This window comes from Podarcis cretensis (assembly GCF_951804945.1).
Source record: "Podarcis cretensis genome assembly, chromosome: 13".
Lineage (NCBI taxonomy): Eukaryota > Metazoa > Chordata > Lepidosauria > Squamata > Lacertidae > Podarcis > Podarcis cretensis.
In genome coordinates this window covers 56558915-56580550 of record NC_137182.1, presented here as the reverse complement: position 1 = coordinate 56580550, position 21636 = coordinate 56558915, and the positions used below count along the sequence as shown (strand labels likewise).

The 21636-nt window shown below is 44.9% G+C and overlaps 2 protein-coding genes across 4 annotated transcripts in view; both read right to left on the bottom strand.

Moving 5' to 3' along the window:
• The window catches only part of LOC307202253 (2-acylglycerol O-acyltransferase 3-like), a 29606-nt gene extending 18353 nt beyond the window's left edge, over positions 1 to 11253 (bottom strand). The window contains exons 1-2 of one of the 2 annotated variants that reach the window (XM_079952107.1): positions 11099 to 11253; positions 10245 to 10340 (exon numbers count right to left, since the gene is read on the bottom strand). In XM_079952107.1, coding sequence (XP_079808233.1) covers positions 10245 to 10311 — 67 coding nt within the window. In that variant the 5' untranslated portion in view covers positions 10312 to 10340; positions 11099 to 11253. Of the gene's footprint in view, positions 1 to 10244; positions 10341 to 10560; positions 10770 to 11098 lie in introns of those variants that run through there. The other variant, XM_079952106.1, reaches the window with a different exon arrangement.
• Positions 1 to 21636, bottom strand: part of LOC307202256 (2-acylglycerol O-acyltransferase 3-like) — a 95322-nt gene that overhangs the window by 30067 nt on the left and 43619 nt on the right. The window lies entirely within an intron of this gene.

The following is a 21636-nucleotide window of genomic DNA, read 5'->3' as shown; positions in this document are numbered from 1 at the left end:
TGGAAATGACACACTGTCAGACACATTTCAACATTCCTACGTAATAACACATAATACAAAACAAACTAATTAAATATCAGTTGCATATCTTGAGACAATTGGGATATTTTATATATGTATCTTGAGGTTCAAAAGTCAGAAAATGTCCTTGTAATTCAACTCCACCCCCCGGCAGTCTATATCCTTTGAAAGAGATAGCTGTGGCCACTTTGAAAACTTTGGTGTCTGTTGTTGTGGTGGCGAAGCTTTTCATTAGATCTGTAGTAACACACTTGTAGAAGTGATATCCTGTAAGGGCAGGGTGGACTTAAAAGACACAGTTAAAATAATAAAACACACACACAATGACCTATGAGGAACCAAAATAAATAAATGCTAACACACAGAATTTTAAGAAATCTGAAGTAACAATGAAATAAAAGAGTGTTTCTTGATGTGACAACATCGGCTAGAATGTTAATAGTAAAATACTGGAAAATGACTTAAGGTAAAGGTAAAGGTACCCCTGCCCGTACGGGCCAGTCTTGACAGACTCTGGGGTTGTGCGCCCATCTCACTTAAGAGGCCAGGGGCCAGCGCTGTCCGGAGACACTTCCGGGTCACGTGGCCAGCGTGACAAAGCTGCATCTGGCGAGCCAGAGCCGCACACGGAAACGCCGTTTACCTTCCCGCTGGTAAGCGGTCCCTATTTATCTACTTGCACCCGGAGGTGCTTTCGAACTGCTAGGTTGGCAGGCGCTGGGACCGAGCAGCGGGAGCGCACCCCGCCGCAGGGATTCGAACTGCCGACCTTTCGATCGGCAAGTCCTAGGCGCTGAGGCTTTAACCCACAGCGCCACCCGCGTCCCTGGAAAATGACTTAATGGCAATTTAAAGTTGTGCAAGTACCTTGAACTAGCCAAATGACAGAATTAATAAGAAATGCTCAGGTAAACAAATACCATTCCACAAACAATGTTTGATTATGCTTCGATTAATATCATAGATCATGGAAAAACGGATTAAATAAATGGAAACAGATTATTTGTAACTTTAAAAGTGTCAAAGCCACAAAGAGATGGAAGTCACTACTACAGCAGGGATTTCACAGAACAGAAAGAAAGTTGTTGTGGGAGGAAAAAGGGACAAACACTTTGTTATCGGGGTTCACATATCCTGGGAGGAAAAAGGGACAAACACTTTGTTATCGGGGTTCACATATCCTGTTAAAAGGGAAAATTATTTCATGTGAGAAGCCTGTCAGGAAATGCTGTTCCTAAAATTGCACATAAACAAAGTCTGTGACTTAAATCCCATTGAGGGGTGGAATGCTTTGATATTTACCTGTGAAAAGAGTTTGGCATGTTAAGATTTCAAACTTGGGACACATTAAGGGTGATTTCTCTCAATGGTTCCAAGTTTTACATAAACCTCCTCTCCCCCCCTCTACAGTTCCCCCTCCTTCCTCTCTCTCTCTCTTTTTCCTTTCTTTTTTTTTTTTTTTAGCTGATCTAGTCTCTGTGCATGTGTGGAGTTCATGTCTCAGCAAATCTTCTATACTATTGAAATGTCGAATCTTTTGGCAAAATTAGAATTTGAATAGGGGAAGGGTAAGGAGGAGTAGATTTTAAAAGAGGGTTTAGATTTAAAACAAAAAAGAGAAACTCAGCAATTGAAGTATTCACCAACAAAAGCTAGCAATTTCAGCCCAAGCAAAGCGACTGCTTCCTTTATGTACAGGAAAGGGGTAATATCCCTCTGGCCATTCGCGGAACAATGCCACGCCCTTATATATGGGGAAAATGGCCAGAGAGTCAGAATTCATAGGATTTTTTTTTAACATTTTAAGTTATTTCGGCCTTCCCATTTGCAGACAAAAATTTTCCTGCCCCTTTATTTAAAGGATTGGTCAAGGCCCATATGTATTTGTATGTGTTTAAACTTTGAATTGACTTTGAAGTCTGATTTTTAAATAGTAGACAAAATGATAAACACTGTAATCACTCAAATGCTTGATATTACCAGTTGTGCTTCAAAACATCACAGCTTCACCTCTCACCTTTTAAAACTAAAGAGCAAAGCTAGGCTGAATTTCAACTCCATCACCACACCAGAATTAAGAATTACCCTGCAATGGGACTTCCGGTCGGCGCCAGCGCTTAATGGCGGTCCGAGCCTCGAGCTCCGAGGCAGGACTGCTCCGTTAGTTCGGGTCTTACCCGCTACGGCAAGCGGGGGACCCCTAAAATCACAGGCGCGGAGCCTGTGAACAAAGGAGATTCGGTGGGCACCTTTTGCGCCCCCCGGTACTGTGAGGGAGCCTTTTTAAAGGCTTCTGAGCGGCATCGGGGTAAGCGCGGTGCTGAGAGTCGTCACCCAGCTAGCGGAGTGAAGCCGCGTCGCCATGAGCGGAGAGCGCCGATTCCTTCCTGCAATTGGAATTTGACCACAACACCCGTGAGTAAGATTGGAAAAGTAACGGGACTTTTAAAAAAATAAAATTGGCTGAAAACGGGAAAGGCAAAAATTAAGGAAGTCTGCCTCCCCGGAACTGCAGAAGGAACAAAGCAACGAAAATCAAGCTGCACTTAAAGGGAACCTTTCTAATTTTTTTAAGCTGTCAAACTGACATCGGACTTAAAACCTCCCCCCAGACTAGCAGGAGAAGGGGGGAAGGGATTGGAACGTTGTTAATCTGCTGGAAAATTAATGAAAAATTAAGAACTTCCATTGCCAAATCCCCTGGGATCGGGCTGCCCAAACAAGACACCTGGGACGTGGTCTGTCTAACTCTGAGAAGTGGGGACTTGCTTGTAAAAAAGTTATCGGACCTTAGATGTACTTTGTTGCATTTTGGCCACATAGAAAAACAGAGACTTTACAATTTGGATATTGGAAACTTTTGGCTACTGTTGTATTCCCTTGCTTCTTTGTTGTTTTTCCATCTTTGCCATTTGGATACAATTGAATACTCCCTCTAGAGGGCTCTATCTGAAACTGTTGCACTTGAAAAAGTAACAGTGGGATTTTCCACTTGGGAATCAACTCTGTGAGAACGACCTTGAGGATATGAGTGCCCCTACAGATGAGATAGTAACAAGGCAGAAAGCAAAACTAGCTCACAAGAAAAGGGCCTCTATATCAGGAACTGCAGCTGTGCAGGAAAAAACACCAGCTTCTATGGATCCTATGACTCAGGCTCTACTTAAAATAAATCAATCCCTGGAAGCATTGACAAAACTTTCGACAGAGAACTCTAAAAAATTAACAGAGTTGACAACAAGGTTGGACGTGAATACGGCTAGTGTCGCATCGAACACAGATTCTATAAATAGATTAATTCAGGAAAATTCAGAAACACGAAAGATTGCAGAAAGTGCAAAAATAACAGCTGAAGAGACAAAGGAAAAATTTGGGCCTATTGTTAAAAAAGTGAATGAGCATGATGCAGCCCTCTCCTTACTGGAACTTCAACGTAAAGAGAAGAATTTAAAATTTAGATTGGTGCCTGAAGTGGAAGGGGACAACCTTGTGAAATTTCTCACAGAGAATATCATAACCTTTTGGCGGGAAGAATGGGAGGAAGATGAGGAACTTGAGATAATTTCAGCCTTTCGACTGGGTAGAAGGCAGGACAAAAAACCAAGGGATTGCTTAATTACATTGAGATCAAAAGAAGAAAGAGATAGAATATTGAATTTGCATTACCAAAAGGCATTGGTGATCCAAAATTGTCAGATACAGATTTTTAAGGACATTCCTAAATACATTTTAGAGGTGAGAACATACTACAAGAGTCTAGTAGACCTGCTGAAGAAAAACACCATACCATTCAGATGGGAATTTCCACAAGGATTGTCCTTTAACTTCAATGGAAGGAAGATTAAAATAAAAACAATTCAGGACAAAGAACTATTTCTAGAGAAGTATTTGGAGGATTTGCAGAAAGGAACCGTGGAGGAGAGGGAACCACCCGATATAGCAAATTTGTCATTTGGACTTTCACTACCACCATCGGAGGAAGAGCAGAAGCTTGGAGCAGTTGGAGGAACAGCTACCTAAATACAAAATGTCTCTGCAACTCCTTAGTTGGAACTGTAATGGTTTGAACCTTCCTCGGAAAAGAAGACAGGTTTTTCACATTCTGAAGAAAGAACAATTAGACATAATATGTTTGCAAGAAACCCATATCGCCAGGATACACAGGAAATTATTAATAAATAAGAGACTCGGTCAAGAATTCATCTCATCAGACAAAGTAAAGAAAAGAGGCGTGGTGATCTATGCAAAGGAAAAGTTGGCTCCAAAATTAATATTTAAAGATGAACAAGGAAGATACCTGGCAATTGAAATACAAATTCAAGGAGAAAAGATATTAATTGTGGGAGTTTATGCCCCAAATGAAGGGAAGGCCGAATTCTTCAGGAAGTTGCATGAGACATTAGTTGACTTTTTAGACTATAAAATCCTAATGATGGGAGACATGAACGGAGTTGTTTCAACAAACATGGATAAAGCACAGAGACAAGTGATTTCAAAAGAAGGGAGACTACCAAAGATCTTTTTCGAAATGACTGAAACTATGGACTTGATTGATATTTGGAGAATAAAGAATCCTCTAGAGAGAGAGGGAACCTTCTTCTCTGAAGCAAAAATGACATGGACAAGAATAGACCAAATTTGGATTTCTAGTAGTCTGGCGTCAAGAACAAAAAAAGTAGAAATCTGCCCAAAAACGTGCTCCGACCACAATGCGGTCAAGATGGAGATGAAACTAACAACAACTGGTTCCTTTAGATGGAGAATGAATGACACCCTATTCAAGGATGAAGAGATCCATAAGAAGGCCCTTAAAACAATAAAAGATTATTTTGAGATCAACAGGAAAACAGATGTGGAAAAAAGAATAATTTGGGACGCAAGCAAAGCCGTGATGCGAGGTTTCCTAATTCAACAAAATTCCATTAAGAGGAAGCAACAAAATGAAAAGAAGGAAAAAATTTTAGAAAAAATAAAAGAAGGAGAGAAGAAGTTGAGGTCTAAACCAAAGTCTCATGAGATTTTGAGAGAAATAAAGTTTCATCAGATGCAATACATGGAACTTATGAACCAACAAATAGAATGGAAGATAAAGCAAATGAGACAAAAAACTTTTGAGTCAGCGGATAAATGTGGGAAACTTCTGTCATGGCAATTGAAAAAAAGGCAGAAAATGAACACGGTAACAAGTTTAGAAATGGATGGAAAGATTATCCACAAACCCAATGAGATCAACAATTGTTTTCAAAGCTTTTTTAAGAAATTGTATGCACAAGGGCCAACTAACGAGCAAGAAATAGAAGAATTCATTAGAAAATACGGCTTACCAAAAATCTCAGAACAAAGTAAAAGGATCTTAAATGAGGAAATAACAGAACAAGAAATAGAGGGTGCCATTCAAAATATGAAATTGGGAAAATCACCAGGACCTGATGGCCTGACGGCCAAATACTACAAATTGCTGAAAGAATGGCTGATACAACCATTGAAGGAAGTTTGCAATGAAATTTTAAAGGGGAAAAAGGCACCTGAATCGTGGAAAGAGGCTTTCATCTCACTTATACCGAAAACAGAGACTGAGAAGAACCAAGTTAAAAACTACCGCCCTATATCTTTACTTAATGTGGATTACAAAATTTTTGCAGACATTTTGGCAAAAAGATTGAAAAGAGTGTTGGCAGATGAGATTCATAAGGACCAAACAGGCTTTCTCCCAGGTAGACATATGTCAGACAATGTGAGGAACATTATAGACATTTTGGAGCTGCTGGACGTTGACATTAATAGGAAAGCAGTTTTGATTTTTGTGGACGCGGAGAAAGCCTTTGACAACATTTGTTGGACTTTTATGAAAAAGAATCTCCAAGGGATGGGGGTAGGACAAGGTTTTGAAAACGGTATAGGTGCAATATACTCTCAACAAAAGGCCAAATTAATTGTAAATAACGTGGTAACAGAAGAAATACCTATAGAAAAAGGTACACGACAGGGCTGCCCAATATCTCCTTTGCTTTTTATATCGGTCCTGGAGGTTTTGTTAAACATGATCAGAAAGGACCAGTTGGTTAAAGGAGTTCAGGTCGGAGTTAGACATTATAAATTAAGAGCATTTGCAGATGACCTAGTATTGACTTTGCAACAGCCAGACACTAGTACTAAAAGAGTATTAGAATTAATTGAAACATTTGGTCGAGTAGCAGGTTTTAAATTGAATAGACAAAAAACGAAAGTGTTGGAAAAAAATTTAACAATGGAAGAAAGAGAGAGTTTCCAGAATGAAACAGGTTTGGAAATTACAAAAAGGGTAAAATACCTGGGGGTAAACTTAACATCCAAGAATGTGAATTTATTTAAGGATAATTATGAAAAATGTTGGTCAGAAGTTAAAAAGGATTTGGAAATATGGTCAAGGCTGAAACTTTCCTTGTTAGGCCGAATTGCTACCATTAAGATGAATGTATTGCCTAGAATGCTGTTTTTATTCCAGACGCTGCAGATTGTGGATAAGATGGATTGTTTCAAGAAGTGGCAGAAAGATATATCAAAATTTGTCTGGCAGGGCAAAAAGCCCAGAATTAAATTTAAGATTTTAACTGATGCAAAGGATAGAGGGGGGTTTGCCCTGCCGGACTTAAGACTCTACTATGAATCAGCAGCTTTCTGCTGGTTGAAACACTGGCTACTTCTTGAGAATACTGACATTTTGGATCTGGAAGGGTATGACAATAGTTTTGGTTGGCATGCATATTTATGGTACGACAAGGTAAAGGTGTACAAAAGTTTTAAAAACCATATTGTAAGGAAAGCATTGTATAACGTTTGGATTAGATACAAAGATTTGTTGGAAAGCAAAACCCCTAGGTGGGTGTCACCGATGGAAGCTAGGGAAGTAAAAAAGCTTAATATGGATTCTAAATGGCCAAAATATCATGAGATTATAGAATACGATGGGGAAAGGGTGAAACTTCAGAGTTATGAGAAACTAAAACCTAAGGTTCGAGATTGGTTGCATTACCATCAGATAAATGAGACGTTTAAACAGGACAGGAAAATAGGATTTCAGAAAGAGAAGTCAAAATTAGAAACAGAATTGTTGGAACCCAATACTAAGAATTTATCAAGAATGTATAACTTGCTGTTAAAATGGAATACACAGGATGAAACGGTGAAATCAGCTATGATTAAATGGGCACAAGACATAGGTCATGATATTATGTTTGCTGACTGGGAACAGTTATGGACCACCGGTATTAAATTTACTGCATGTAATGCTTTAAAAGAAAATATTATGAAAATGATCTACCGGTGGTACATGATGGGGTCATCTAGTCCAACCCTCCAAAATATAGGGTTCACAGCAAGATTTCACAGCAAGATTTGTACTGCCAAAGAGACACACACATACTACTGGGGAAGAGAGCACACTCAATGCTCTTATCATGTACTAAGGAAGAGGAAAATAAAAGTATCCAGCTTTATACAGAACCCTCTAAAGGAAGAACAGTTTCCTAAGATAAGATAGGAAGAGAATCTGGGAGAGAATATTTTATAAGCATAGGGTTATTTCAGTTGATATAACCACTCAAATAAAGCAAGAGGTGGGGTAAACATTTGCACCCTTCATTCTCATTTTGTCTTATTTAGGACTGATAAGGTCCAGCATGGCTTCCATAGATTTAAATTTTGAAGCAAGCTTGCAGTTTAAACTATGCGCGCTTAAGAAAGGCAGTCTGTCAGAGACAGAAGGAACAGACAACACACATAACAGACAACATGTAAACATACATATTCTCATATATGTATTAACACAACACACATAACAGACAACATGTAAACATATATACTCTCATCCTTTAGTTGGTTATTGCAAGGAGTTGGGCTGCTTCCTTTAGCTTCATTAAGTGAAATTAGTAGGAAGGTCCCACATGGTTTTAAGAGCCTCCTTGCCTCTTCAAACACCACCAGTTAACCAAACTGGCAGGGCTCACAATGCTTAGTTGACTGGGTACCCCTTTATATAAGCATGCGTTGTTGTTGTTGCTTTTGTTGTTGTTTTCTTTTTTTGGGGGGGATAGAGAAGGGAGAAGGAGAGGGGTTGATTAGGATTTGGGTAACTTGTACAGGGGGCTATAGTAAAGAGGGGTCTTTCGTCGCTTGGCGACTTCCTTAGTGGGTTTTTAAAGAGCTCTAGCTATCCGGTTCCTTATATTTCCTTCCTATTTCCTTAGTCAATAACCTGGGGTCCTTTTCCACTCTGCCGATCCTGCCCAATTCCTCATGGGCTATCCCTCCTGGCAACCTCTTACCTATCGTCGTAATCTCAGGAAAAGGGGCCCTACTGAACGCCCGCGCCGTGCGGTGCCAGATCGGGTGATCCCTGGATAGAATTTCGAACTGAAAATCCCCCTTGCTTTTGGAAGCGGGCTCACGCACGCTACACGTGTTACGTGGCACCGACCAGTGCGGCTGGGATTGATACAGAAAGCCAGACGCCTTCCTGCCCCCTCCGTAAGGGCGCTCGGGAAGTTCGGAAGAAGAATTCCAGACCCTTGCTTCAACTGAGAGAGTCCGTTGCGGGGAGTCGGCTGTCTTTCCAAGCCGGGTCTCTCCGTCTTATTTTCGGACCCCCAATTGGTGCAGCTGACTGGAGGGTTTGAGAGGAGAAAGAGATAGAGCTCAGAACCCCCTTTTGGGTCGAGCAGCAGTCCACGGTCTCTCTCACCAATTGGACCAAGAGACAGGCGAGAAGGAGCGATAGAGAGGAGGGCAGAGAATTCAGTTGCCAGGAGATTTCCACCCCTTTCCCACCAGTGCACTGGATTTTCCTTTTCCTTATACTCACGCGTCTTCTATGATGATCCCGGGATCGATGAATAAGCCGGCTGGATCCCTCTTTGCTCCCCGGCTGAACTCCTGGGGCTTTCGATTACCGCCCGGAAGATGGCCGGGGGTCCAAAGGATCTTCCCAGGCAAAATGGCCTGGTGCCGGCTGAAGATTTCGGGGCCCCTGGTCAGCAACGCGGGAGAACCGCATGCCCCACGTTCGGGCGCCAACTGTTACGGCAAAATCTGGGTGCGAGGCTGCTCTGCCACCCAGCTCATCGGACTAAGTCCGTGGGTCCCTGCGGAGGAAAATGAGCTCAGCCGGAGACAGGAGCAAACAGCAGAAGATCCAAGTTTATTGCGCAACAGGTTCAAGGCGAGATTGAACAGTGAGAAAGGGGTGACATGAGTTTTTGAAACTCCCTCCATGTCCCAGAATACAGTGCAAAACACGTCATGAATACATTAAAGAGAGGTTTGGTTACACAGATTACATCATGAATATATTAAAGAGAGGTTTGGTTACACAGATTACATCATGAATATATTAAAGGGAGGTTGGGTTACACAGATTAACATATGGAGGAGGGAGGGGGGAATATGCAGAGCTGGAGATATGCACAGATAAACACTTCCTGGGGTGAGAAAACAATGGTCTCAAATATGCATAGTCTGTCACCTGACATTGCCTGGAGGAAAGGCTGATCAGAGCCATTTGACAGGATTAGGGTTTTAACACCTTGCTGGAGGGATTATGCTGGACAGGGGAGGGGTGATGGAGTCCTAGAGAAATTGAGCAAACTGGCACGTTGATTTTCTATGAATTTTATAGATTTTAGTCCCTTTTGACATTGACAATTGGAAATAAATTGATATATTGTAGCGAAGAAGAAGGTGAAGAAGACATGCCCCCCCCCTTCCGTATCAGCATTAACAGGTGACCTGCCAGACAGGAGGTAAACAAGACACTCAGATTTCTGCTGCAGACCGCCCTTTCTGTGATGTAGGCATGATGTATCTGGGGGTGGTCTTGGACTCCAGGGTGGGCAATTTAAAATGTCTATATGAGGGCGGGCACACCTGGGTTCTGGGTCCTCCTCCTTTCCTGCGTGTGAAGGGGGCACCCTGTTGCAACAGTTCAGTATAGATCAGACTAGCTGCTTTGCTTCTCAATATTCTCTGCTTGGCCTCTGTTCTTTTCTCCAACTGATGGAGAACCTGCAAAGGACTCTCTTGTGTCCCCCATAATGGGAAAAGGGCAGTTTTCCTTTTATTACAGGGGCCTGGCCTGCCAGAGGAGCTCCCAAGGGCCATGGCCCCAGGAAGAGGAGGAGGCCAAGCTGCCCCTTTCCCTGAGACCCCCTGCCCCTCCCTCCCTCCCTCCCACCCAGCTCCCAACTTACCAAAGAAGAGGAACGTGAGCACCCACTGGAAGACGCTAAGAGCCTCCAGGTGCTTCTTCAGAGCCATCTTCTGACCCTGGGTCTCAGGAAGAGATCCTGGGGAGAAAATCCACAAGGGGGAGGGAGTTGGGGGGGGGATGTGCAGCAGGACTCCAGCCAGGAGGGGCCCCTGCCTTGGCAGAAGGGAGAAGACGCAGGTGTGTTCAGCACAGGTGGCCTCTGACCTGCATCCCAAAGCCCAGCTGCTCCCCTTCAGCCGTGCCCTTGGGAAGGGGGCAGCATGTGGGGCAGGAGGAGGAGGAGGAAAGAGGCTCACTTGTCCAGGAGAAGATGTTGTCTTGCCCGCGGCTGCAATGCCCCCGTCTGTCTCTCTGCCACCTGCACTTTGGTCCCCAGGTGGGCCTGCGATAAGGACGCTGCTGTCACCCAGGTGAGGCAAAGGGGACCTGGCTGAGCTCTCCTCCTCCGAAAGGAGACAAGGCGCGTCAGATTCTTTTCTTTTGACTCCCAGCCCTGCCTGGAACCTGCCTTGCTGGCCCTCGGCTCCCTCCCCTTGGCCCTCATCCCAGGGCCGCCCCGCCCTCTTGGCCCACAAGACAAAGGTTGGGGTGCCAGGATCGATTGCCCCATCTGCCCGCCTCCCTTCTCCAAACCACGAAGAATGGAGGAAGCTGCTCTCGAGGAGATAATAATAATAATAATAATAATAATAATAATAATAATAATAATAATAATATTTTATTTATATCCCGCCCTCCCCAGCCAAAGCTGGGCTCAGAGCAGCATAAAATGCAATAAAAAGCAGGGAAGAACCGTTTTCAAAACAGACGCATTTCAAAAACAGTGGGACTTACGGTAGAACCATAAAGCGGTATAGTTGGAAGGGACCCCCAGGGGTCATCCAGCCCAACCCCTTGCAAGGCAGGAATCGCAGCTTTGGTGGCACTGTAGCTCTAGGGAAGAAAGAGTGCCTCTGAGCAGGTGAAGAGTCCTCTGAGGATCTGCAGTTGCAGCTGCCTTCCTTTCAAAGGGACCAAGCGCAGCTCCTCCTGATGGCCTTTAGGTGCCCCTGGAAGAAAGACAGGGTGAGAAATCACCAGGGTTTCTGAAGCACCCTGTGGGTGGGGGTGTTGGGTGCAGTTCAGAGGTTGCCCCCCCTCCTCCTCCTTCTCCGTCTCCTGCCAGGCAGGGCAGTGAGGTCCAAACTGACCTGACCCTGGCGGGGGCAGAGGTAGAAATTACACAAACCTTTCTCTGGCAAGGACATTGCTTCCTGCCTCAGGGCAGGGCTGCCTCTCTACAAATTAGCATTTATATATCCTGATACTTTCCTCCAGAAATCTGTAAGCATCAGACATTGCATAAGCAGACGCTTCAAAGAGGCGTGTTCTCGTTTTGGCACCTCCAGCAAGACGTCCTTGTAGATCATCCCTTTCTATATTGATGTATCGGAGCCCAGTATTATTTTTGGTTGTATAAGACGTAGTTTATAATCTAATGGCACATTAGCGACAGAAGGTAAAACACTGGTTTACAAAAATATATATATCAAAAAACCAAAACAATCCAATGTAAACATGTACACCCACAATTAAAATTCACAAATAAACATCAGAAGCCTGGAGGGCCTTCGGAATTCTGGGACTGTTCCTGGAAAATCAAGACCCTTGGAGGGTATGGCAGGAAACTCTTAATCTCAAGGTCGCGGGTTCGAGCCCATGCTGGGCCAAAGGTTCCTCTTTTTCATTTTCAATTTTACAAAGAATCAAAATGCAAACATCATATTTCCTTTGACTCCCCCCCCCCCTTTGTGGATCCTTAGGTTATAATTTTTGTTCTGCATCTCCTCACTGACTCCAGTTATTATAAGTCCTTGCTCCAATCCATGATTTGAATTTTTACTACACGTTTTCTGTCAAACCTACGAAGGATTGTAGTTGTTTACAATATTTTTTTCAAATGCATTTTAAACTCTCCCCATTCTTTATTGAAATTTGATTCTTCCTGGCTCCTGATTCTTCCAACGAATCCTGCGTTGTGGGGGGTGGGGTGGAGTAGATGACCCCCCGGGTTCCCTTCCAGCTCTACAATCCTATCAGTGTTTTTAAGTTGCCCATATATACAATAATAGAATAGCAGAGCTGGAAGGGGAGGGTCATTAGTCTACCCCCCCCCCCCCCGTGCTATGCAGGAATATTTGGCCCAGCGTGGGCTCGAACCCATAACCCAGGAATGGGGAGGTGGGTTGGCTGGGGGTGGGGAGAGAGAGGAAAGAGACCCCAGCCAGGAAGAGCAGGGTTTTTAAGGAAGAGGGAGGAGGAGGAGAGGGGGAAGACTGAATTCCACTTACTGTATTTTTCGCTCCATAAGACGCACTTTTTTTGTTAAGTTGTGGGTGAACATATCAGACGACACAGCGATTCTTCAAACAGCTCTTGTTTATTCAGAGGCCAGAACAGAACTGAACTGAAGAGCTCAGTCAGCGTGCTTATACAGAGCTCCAGTACAACGTTACTGTAACAACTTTCTAAAACTATCCAATCACTGAACGTCACTTTCGATCCTTCATTTGCATAACTATCTACAATGTCCCCCTGCTGGCCCAGGGTGAGAACTTCAGTACATAACACCTTTCTTCCTAAAAAGTAAGGGGAAATGTCTGTGCGTCTTACGGAGCGAATGCGTGGTCCCTGGAGCTGAAATGCCCAGGGGCAAAAAGCAGATCATGCTTCTTTTTTTGAAAGAGGGAAGTGGGTGTTGAAATAAATCTGCTGATCGGCAAGCGATCGGGAGCGAGATAAGGGACGCTAGCGGAGGCTGCCTGGGAGGGGGGCGGTAAAAGCCCATGGATCCTCAGGATTTTAGCACTGGGTCACCCCAAATTCACCACCAGATCACATAGCATGTCCATGACTACAGCCTGCACCAAAAAAATCACGCACCCACTGTTGCGTGGGACCGCAATGGCGCAAAAACGTGGTTACAAAGCACAGATCCACATGGATCCTCAGGGTTTTTGCACTGGGTTGTAGCCTTTCAGGCCTTTCCCACGGGTCGGGTGTGCATTGCTCCCGTCAGTGGGCCAAGAAAGTTGCGAGAAGGCTCATCAGCTGGATGCGCTGCTGGCAAGGTCATATTTTCCTGAGAAGAGGAGAAATCTTTGTTCCTTTCAGCTACTTTCTGTTATGCTTTGTGTTATACAGCAGAGCTAATGCATTTCAGGTTTGCATCCTCAAAGAAAGAATTTGGGAAGTCTTGAGGCCTAGGGAAGTCTTGAGGCCTAGTTGGGGTGACTACACACTAATTGGGGTGACTACACAGCCAGGATTTGGGTACCCTGTCCCTTCATTCCGCCCCCCTTTTATTTTGGACAGCCTTCCGTCCCAAGGAGGCACTGGCGGATATTCTCGGGCTAGTGCTATAGTCTGGGGCCGAACCATTCGTGACACCATTTTATGCATCATATTTTGCAAGCATTGCAATAAGCAAGGTACACAGGAGCAGAAAAGAAGCAAAATTATCAATGGGCCTAGTGACATCATTAAAAGTCCCCTAAACCACCCTAGGTATGGAAGCCAATCAGTCCACCAGGACATGTCCCATCCGTTCCAAGTAGGGACAGGGACATGGGCCACTTTTTCAATTTCTGCTGCCAAATTTCGAATAGCTTCGCCATGGTCAGAGATGTTAAAGCAACAGGCCCCTCCTGTCAAATTTAACGCAACACAAAATCTGCCCTGTCGTGCCAGGAGAAAGTCCAGCCCTAAGCGGAGCTGAAGGACTGGGTGGCGATTAACCAGAGGGCTGTGACCGTGGCATTGGCAACAATCTCTACTACCGCTTGGAGTCTTATTATGCGGTTTAAATTATAAATTGTCCCCCTTGCCCCTGTGATTTTTTCTCCCTGATTCCATGACGCCGGATCGTAATGGGCCACTATCCTTTCTGGAGGCCACTGATCCTTACCCCAATTTTGGGAGTTGCCTCCTGCAACTGCTACTAGGTCAACCGAGCATCTCCTCCGACGGGGTGCAGTGGCAATCGGCTCATAAATCCACATGGGAGGAATTAAAGAGCCTCCCTTTGGGAGGATATGATAAGCCAGCTTTCCACACACCCAATACAAATCATGTCCTTAAGCAGAGACACCACCTCCCCCTTCTGAAGCCCTTGCCAAGTGTGTTAGGCACGTAGTTAGATTACAGCCAGAAAGAGTTAATCCGTTTTTCCATGGTCTATGAAATTAATCGAAGCATAACCAAACATTGTTTGTGGAATGGTATTTGTTTACCTTTTGCCTGAGCATTTCTTATTAATTCTGTCATTTGGCTAGTCCAAGGTACTTGCACAACTTTAAATTACCATTAAGTCATTTTCCAGTATTTTGCTATTAACATTCTAGCCGATGTTGTCACATCAAGAAACACTCTTTTATTTTCATTGTTACTTCAGATTTCTTAAAATTCTGTGTCTTAGCATTTATTTATTTTGGTTCCTCATAGGTCATTGTGTGTGTGTTTGTGTGTGTGTTTTATTATTTTAACTGTGTCTTTTAAGTCCACCCTGCCCTTACAGGATATCACTTCTACAAGTGTGTTACTACAGATCTAATGAAAAGCTTCGCCACCACAACAACAGACACCAAAGTTTTCAAAGTGGCCACAGCTATCTCTTTCAAAGGATATAGACTGCCGGGGGAGTGGGGCTGACAAAGGGGGGTGGAGTTGAATTACAAGGACATTTTCTGACTTTTGAACCTCAAGATACATATATAAAATATCCCAATTGTCTCAAGATTTGCAACTGATATTTAATTAGTTTGTTTTGTATTATGTGTTATTACGTAGGAATGTTGAAATGTGTCTGACAGTGTGTCATTTCCACAAATGGGGGGGGGGCTATTTTTGTGGCTATTTTTGTGTGTAAGTGTTTTATGTCTAATGTCTTATTCCTTACACCCCAGTGGAGGATCCTCATACATTTTATGCCTTTTAACAGATCAGGCTATTATGTAGTCCAATGTTTAGACTTAGATAAATTTATAACCATATTTCGTTGTTTCACCTGGCACTCTGCCAACTTCCCTACCCATTTTAAAAATGTGCTAAAACTCACTTTACCAAGGAGAAGCTTCAGGAAGGTATATATGCTTTGGTTTAGCAGGAATAATCCCTTATAGAGTTAAATTGACTTATTTGGACGAGTGCCCTTTAAGAGTGGTTTTATTTTAACTGATTGGTTTGGGAAGTTGAGAACCATGGGGCAAGATAAATTCAAATTGGACTCAGTTTGAATTGGGCAAGTGTATCCAGGCTGCAATTAGCTTTTGGTCCTTAATGTGCAAGTGAGCAACTTCCCATGACTGCAAGACCAGAGCCTATAATAATAAAATCCCATGGAATGGCCAAGGCTAGGATATTTCTCTCATGACGTATCCAAACCTGTGCCAGCTGTGATGGATGCCAGGCAACATGGTTAATATGAAAGCCCTAAGTGGATTCACCAGGGATTGCCACTACTGTGAGACCACAGAAGAGCTACCTTGACACCTGAGAACACAAAAATGGCGGGGGACGAAGCAAACTGCATTTTTTTTCCTCAGTCAGTAGTGGACCTTCCTGCTAAATGTAAAGCATAGACCACTATTGAACAAAATAGTGGTCCTTTATGCGATATCCTATATCCAGCTATCTGCACTACTATACTTGCAAATGACCTTAAGAGGCATGATTTGCAAGTCCCTTTCAGGTTTGCATAAACCCACACCTCTGGTACGGTAGATACCAAGTTATTAGTTAGCGCATATCTATAACACGCATGTACGTGTTGCTCCCTCCTTTGCTGCCCTGCTCAACCCACCTCCTTTTCCATTAGGGCCTATTCCCACTCACACGGCACCCCTACGCATATCTATAACACGCATGTACATTGCATTGGTCAGTGTTGCTCCCTCCTTTGCTGCCCTGCTCAACCCACCTCCTTTTCCATTAGGGCCTATTCCCACTCACACGGCACCCCTACGCATATCTATAACACGCATGTACATTGCATTGGTCAGTGTTGCTCCCTCCTTTGCTGCCCTGCTCAACCCACCTCCTTTTCCATTAGGGCCTATTCCCACTCACACGGCACCCCTACCTTCACCGAGAGTTAGGGTGCGGAGAAAAGATTTGCAAGTTCTTACAGAACTTTAATGCAAATCTATCTCCGAATGGGGGACTGTTACGGAAGGGGGGGGCATGTCTTCTTCACCTTCTTCGCTACAATATATTTGCTCAATTTCTCTAGGACTCCATCACCCCTCCCCTGTCCTCCATAATCCCTCAAGGTGTCAAGACCCTAATCCTGTCAAATCGCTCTGATCAGCCTTTCCTCCAGGCAATGTCAGGTGGCAGACTATGCATATTTGGGACCATTGTTTTCTCATCCCCAGGAAGTGTTTATCTGCGCATATCTCCAGCTCTGCATATTCCCCCCTCCCTCCTCCATATGTTAATCTGTGTAACCCAACCTCCCTTTAATATATTCATGATGTAATCTGTGTAACCAAACCTCTCTTTAATATATTTATGACGTGTTTTGCACTGTATTCTGGGACATGGAGGGAGTTTCAAAAACTCATGTCACCCCTTTCTCACTGTTCAATCTCGCCTTGAACCTGTTGCGCAATAAACTTGGATCTTCTGCTGTTTGCTCCTGTCTCCGGCTGAGCTCATTTTCCTCCGCAGGGACCCACGGACTTAGTCCGATGAGCTGGGTGGCAGAGCAGCCTTGCACCCAGATTTTGCCGTAACAGTTCCTAGTGCGGACTCAGTCACGGTTGTCTGGGCTGGGAAGGTGCGATTACAACGGGAGGCCCCCACATATGTCAGATTGTTACTGGCACCCTCAGGCTGGTTCACACAGAGCCATCCAGTAATTCGGTGGACCTGGAAAGGGATAGAATGGTTCCATAAAAAAGAATTGTTTCCCAGAGGGCGGAAGCCAAAAATTGGGGCCGTAACTGTGGACTCATTCCAAGGCACAGGGAGGAGGGGCATTCCTCCCAAAGCATCTGTAGGTCCCAGAGTGCAGACCGTGCAATTGGTTCAGTTTGCAGAATAAGCCACCATTTCAGCCATTTATTATTCGTGTTGTGGGCACCCCACTCCCGCATTAGCTGCTTGGTCACCTGAAGGGGTGTGGGCACGCTGACGGCCAGAGGCAGTAAAAATACCCTCATGGCCAAAAGCATAGTCACCCACAGCCCTATCTGCACCACTTGGGCCCAGGGATCTATTTATCTATTACCTAGTAGGTTCTTTGGGCCAGGGGAAGGCTTTAGGTAATTCCTGGAGGCTCCGGGTGGAGCTCTACCAGGTGGCAAGATAACGAAATTCCCTGATTGAATGTCCCACACAAATACCCTCCCCTGAAAGAGTGGCGTAGGTCTCGTTCTTGCAAGAGCAACTGGGTGTTCCATTGTGACTGGAAAGGTTTCAAAATCTCATGTTGGAGCAGCTTTTTGATGTGAGCGTGCCGCGTCCCTTCCAGAGTGAAACAGCACCTGAAAAAAAAAAAAAACTTTGACAAAGTTCCCAGGAAACTTGCTTTTTAAAAAGAAGTTACTCTTGAGCTCCTTGCTTAGAGCATGGGGTGGGTAAACTTTGGTCTTCTGGTTACAGATAGGTAGCCGTGTTGGTCTGCCATAGTCAAAACAAAATAAAAAAATTCCTTCCAGTAGCACCTTAAAGACCAACTAAGTTAGTACTTGGTATGAGCTTTCGTGTGCATGCACACTTGGTCTTCTGGGTTTATGTTGTTGGGACTGTAGCTCCTAATTAGCCCCAGGCAGTATGACGAGCAGTTCAGGATGATGACATAGCAGCCAAGTGTTACGGCAAAATCTGGGTGTGAGGCTGCTCTGCCACCCAGCTCATCGGACTAAGTCCATGGGTCCCTGCGGAGGAAAATGAGCTCAGCCGGAGACAGGAGCAAACAGCAGAAGATCCAAGTTTATTGCGCAACAGGTTCAAGGCGAGATTGAACAGTGAGAATGGGGCGACATAAACTTTTAAAAGTTCCCTCCAAGTCCCAGAATACAGTGCAGAAAACGTCACGAATACATCACAAGAGGTGGGATTACACAGATCAGCACTTCAGGAAAGTGGGTGGGGGTTTACACAGATCATCACTTCAGTAAGGTAGGGGTCGCGCAGATCATCACTTCAGTAAGGTAGGGGTTACACAGATCATCACTTCAGTAAGGTAGGGGTTACACAGATCATCACTTCAGTAAGGTAGGGGTCGCACAGATTAACATATGGAGGAGGGAGGGGGGAATATGCAGAGCTGGAGATATGCACAGATAAACACTTCCTGGGAATGAGAAAACAATGGTCCCAAATATGCATAGTCTGCCACCTGACATTGCCTGGAGGAAAGGCTGATCAGAGCGATTTGACAGGATTAAGGTCTTGACACCTTGAGGGATTATGGAGGACAGGGGAGGGGTGATGGAGTCCTAGAGAAATTGAGCAAATATATTGTAGCGAAGAAGGTGAAGAAGACATGCCCCCCCCTTCTGTAACACAAGAGATAAGCATGCAAAACTGATGCCCCACTACTTGCATGAACTGAGAAACAGTCTGTATTGCCTTTAGATCCAAGCCGTGCTGTGCTGTTGCTGCAACAGCCTTTAGCAAGAACAGACGAGAATGAATCATTTGTCGAAACCTTATTCCGTATGCTGAACAACCATTAACGGATCAGGGCCGTAGTCTTCCCACACAAAATTATTACTTGAGACAAAGTATTGCCAACCATTCAGCAAAGGATTATCCAGTTTCTGGGACAGTGGGGGTGCACTGTGTTTGTTTGTTAACGAAGGGGAAAGCAAAGAAGAATCTGGAACCAGACCCCTTCGGCCGCTAGGCGTAGGATGGGATACTGTCTAGCAGCGACGGGATTAGCAAATGGTTTGGGCTTCGCGATCATGGGGGGTATATTTCTAGCCATGCCCGGGGGGTTATCTTCGACCCATAACTCAGGATTCATGAGGCGCCAGTGTTCCCTGTTGCAATGTTGACCTCATGGGAACCTGTTTTTGTTGGGCCCGGTCTATCCTAGCAAGTCTCTTCCTCCCCTCTCAGGGCCATTGCCCCTGATACGGAAAGGGGGGGTGTGCCTTCCTTCTCCCTTCCGCCAGTCACCAGAGGGTCCGAGGCGATGACCTCAAGGGCACCCAGCCCTACATCGACCCCTCAGCCCCCACACCGTTACACAAGCACCACACTCTACCCCCTAGCCCCATGAATAAAGTGCCTTTCCCTTTCTCTATAAGGGCGAAATAAGCCCCTCTTTTCCTTAAGCCTCCCTCTCGCTCCATCTTTACTGTGGGTTGACCGGATGAAGCTGTATTCCCCATTCCTTTCAATGGCTGCGTTCTACCCAATCAGAACCATGCATTCGCTTTGCAGAGCCAGCTCAGCGAGCTCCTGCACGCCTCATTTGACCTCTTGACAAGCTGCTGACGGCTCCCTGCTGGGAGGACAATGGAACCGAAACTCGTGAACCCATAAAAGTGTCAAATCTCGCAACAATGTATCTATTTTATTTCCGAATTCAATTATCAATAGAAGAATGGACTGAAACGGACTAAAACCTTCTAAAATTCGTATAAAATCAACCGCAGCTCCGATTTCCTTGCTTTTGGTGTCAATCGACTCAGTTTCTTCAGGACTCCATGACACCTCCTCTGTCTCCGTACTCAGGAAGACCCTAATCTGGCCAAATCGCTCTGCCCAACCTTTCCTCCGGGCAATACTAGGTGGCAGACTTTACATATTTGGACCTGTTACGGAAAATTCCGGGTGCGGAGTTGCCCTGCCACCCGGCTCGTCGGACGGAGTCCGCGGGTCCTAGCGGAAGAAATGAGTTCAGCCGGAGACGGAGCAAGATGCGGAGATCCAAGTTTATTGCGCAATAGGTTCAAGATGGGGTTGAACCCCGAGAGTGGGGCGACATAAACTTTTAAAAGTTCCCTCCAGGTCCCAGAATACAGTGCAGAAAACGTCACAAATACATCACAAGAGGTGGGGTTACACGGATCATCACTACAGGAAAGTGGGTGGTGGGTTTACACAAACCATCACTTCAGTAAGGTAGGGACTACATAGATCATCACTTCAGTAAGGTAGGCAGGGTAGAGGTTGCATAGATCAGCGCTTCAGTAAGGTAGGGATTACATGGAGTAATAGAGATATGCATAAACGTTTCCTGAGTACAGGTGATGGCAAGACAATGGCACAGCTATGCATCGCCCATTACCTAGCATTGCCCGGAGGAAGGGCTTGACTGGACCATCTGACAGGATTAAGGTTTTCCTGGGTACGTGACCTGTCGGTTTGAGGATTATGGCGCTGGGAGTAGCATCATGGAGTCCGGAGGGAATCGAGTAGAATGACATTAAAATGGAGAAGATCGAAGCTTTGGCTGATTTTATATTATTTTCTGAAGTTTTCGGCTTCTTGCCGGTCAAGTGTATATTGTATATTAAAAGCGGAAACAAATGGATACAATGTAACAAGACTTTGACAGTTTTACGAGGTCGCTAGTTTCGGTTCCATTGTTGTAGCAGCGGGGAGCCGTCAACAACTTGTCAGGAGGTTAAATGAGGCGTGCAAGAACTCCCTGAGCTAGCTCCTGTAGGGGAATGCACGTTCTTGATTGGCTAAGGCGCAGCCATTATAGTCAATGGGGAAAACAGTATGATACGGTCTACTCGTTAGAAATAGGGCGAACAAGACTTAAGAAGGAAAGGCTTATTTCGCCCGTATATAGAAGGAAAAGATATATGTATAAGGAAAAGATATTATTTATAAAGTCAAGGGTATAGTGTGGTGCTTGTGCAACAGTGTGGGGGTTCAGGAGTCACGGCAGAGCTGGGCGCCGTCGAGGTCATCGCCTCGGGCCCCTTACTCAAGAGGAGGAGGAGTGAGGAAAGGTACCCCCCCCTCCTTCTGTATCAGTCCCCCATTCGGAGATAGATTTGCATTAAAGTTCTGTAAGAACTTGCAAATCCTTTCTCCGCACCCTATACCCCTGTGATTTCGTACTCTCCTTCCCCCAGGTGTCTCATTTGTACGTATTCAGGGAAGACAGAGGCACTGTGGGAGCGGGAATAGGCTCGGATAGGAAGAGGGGCGGATTGAGCAGGACAGCGTAGGAGAGAGCAACAAGGAGAGACACAGTGTATAGTACAGCAGAGCACCGAGATGCAAAGGATAATAATAAGGGCAGTAAGCAATATCACCTTAAGTAACTGTCGGAGCCATCCGAGCTTGGGCAACCATCCCCACAAGTCTATGTCGGATAGTCCTTCATGTCGTATCTCATCCAGCTTCCCTGCCAG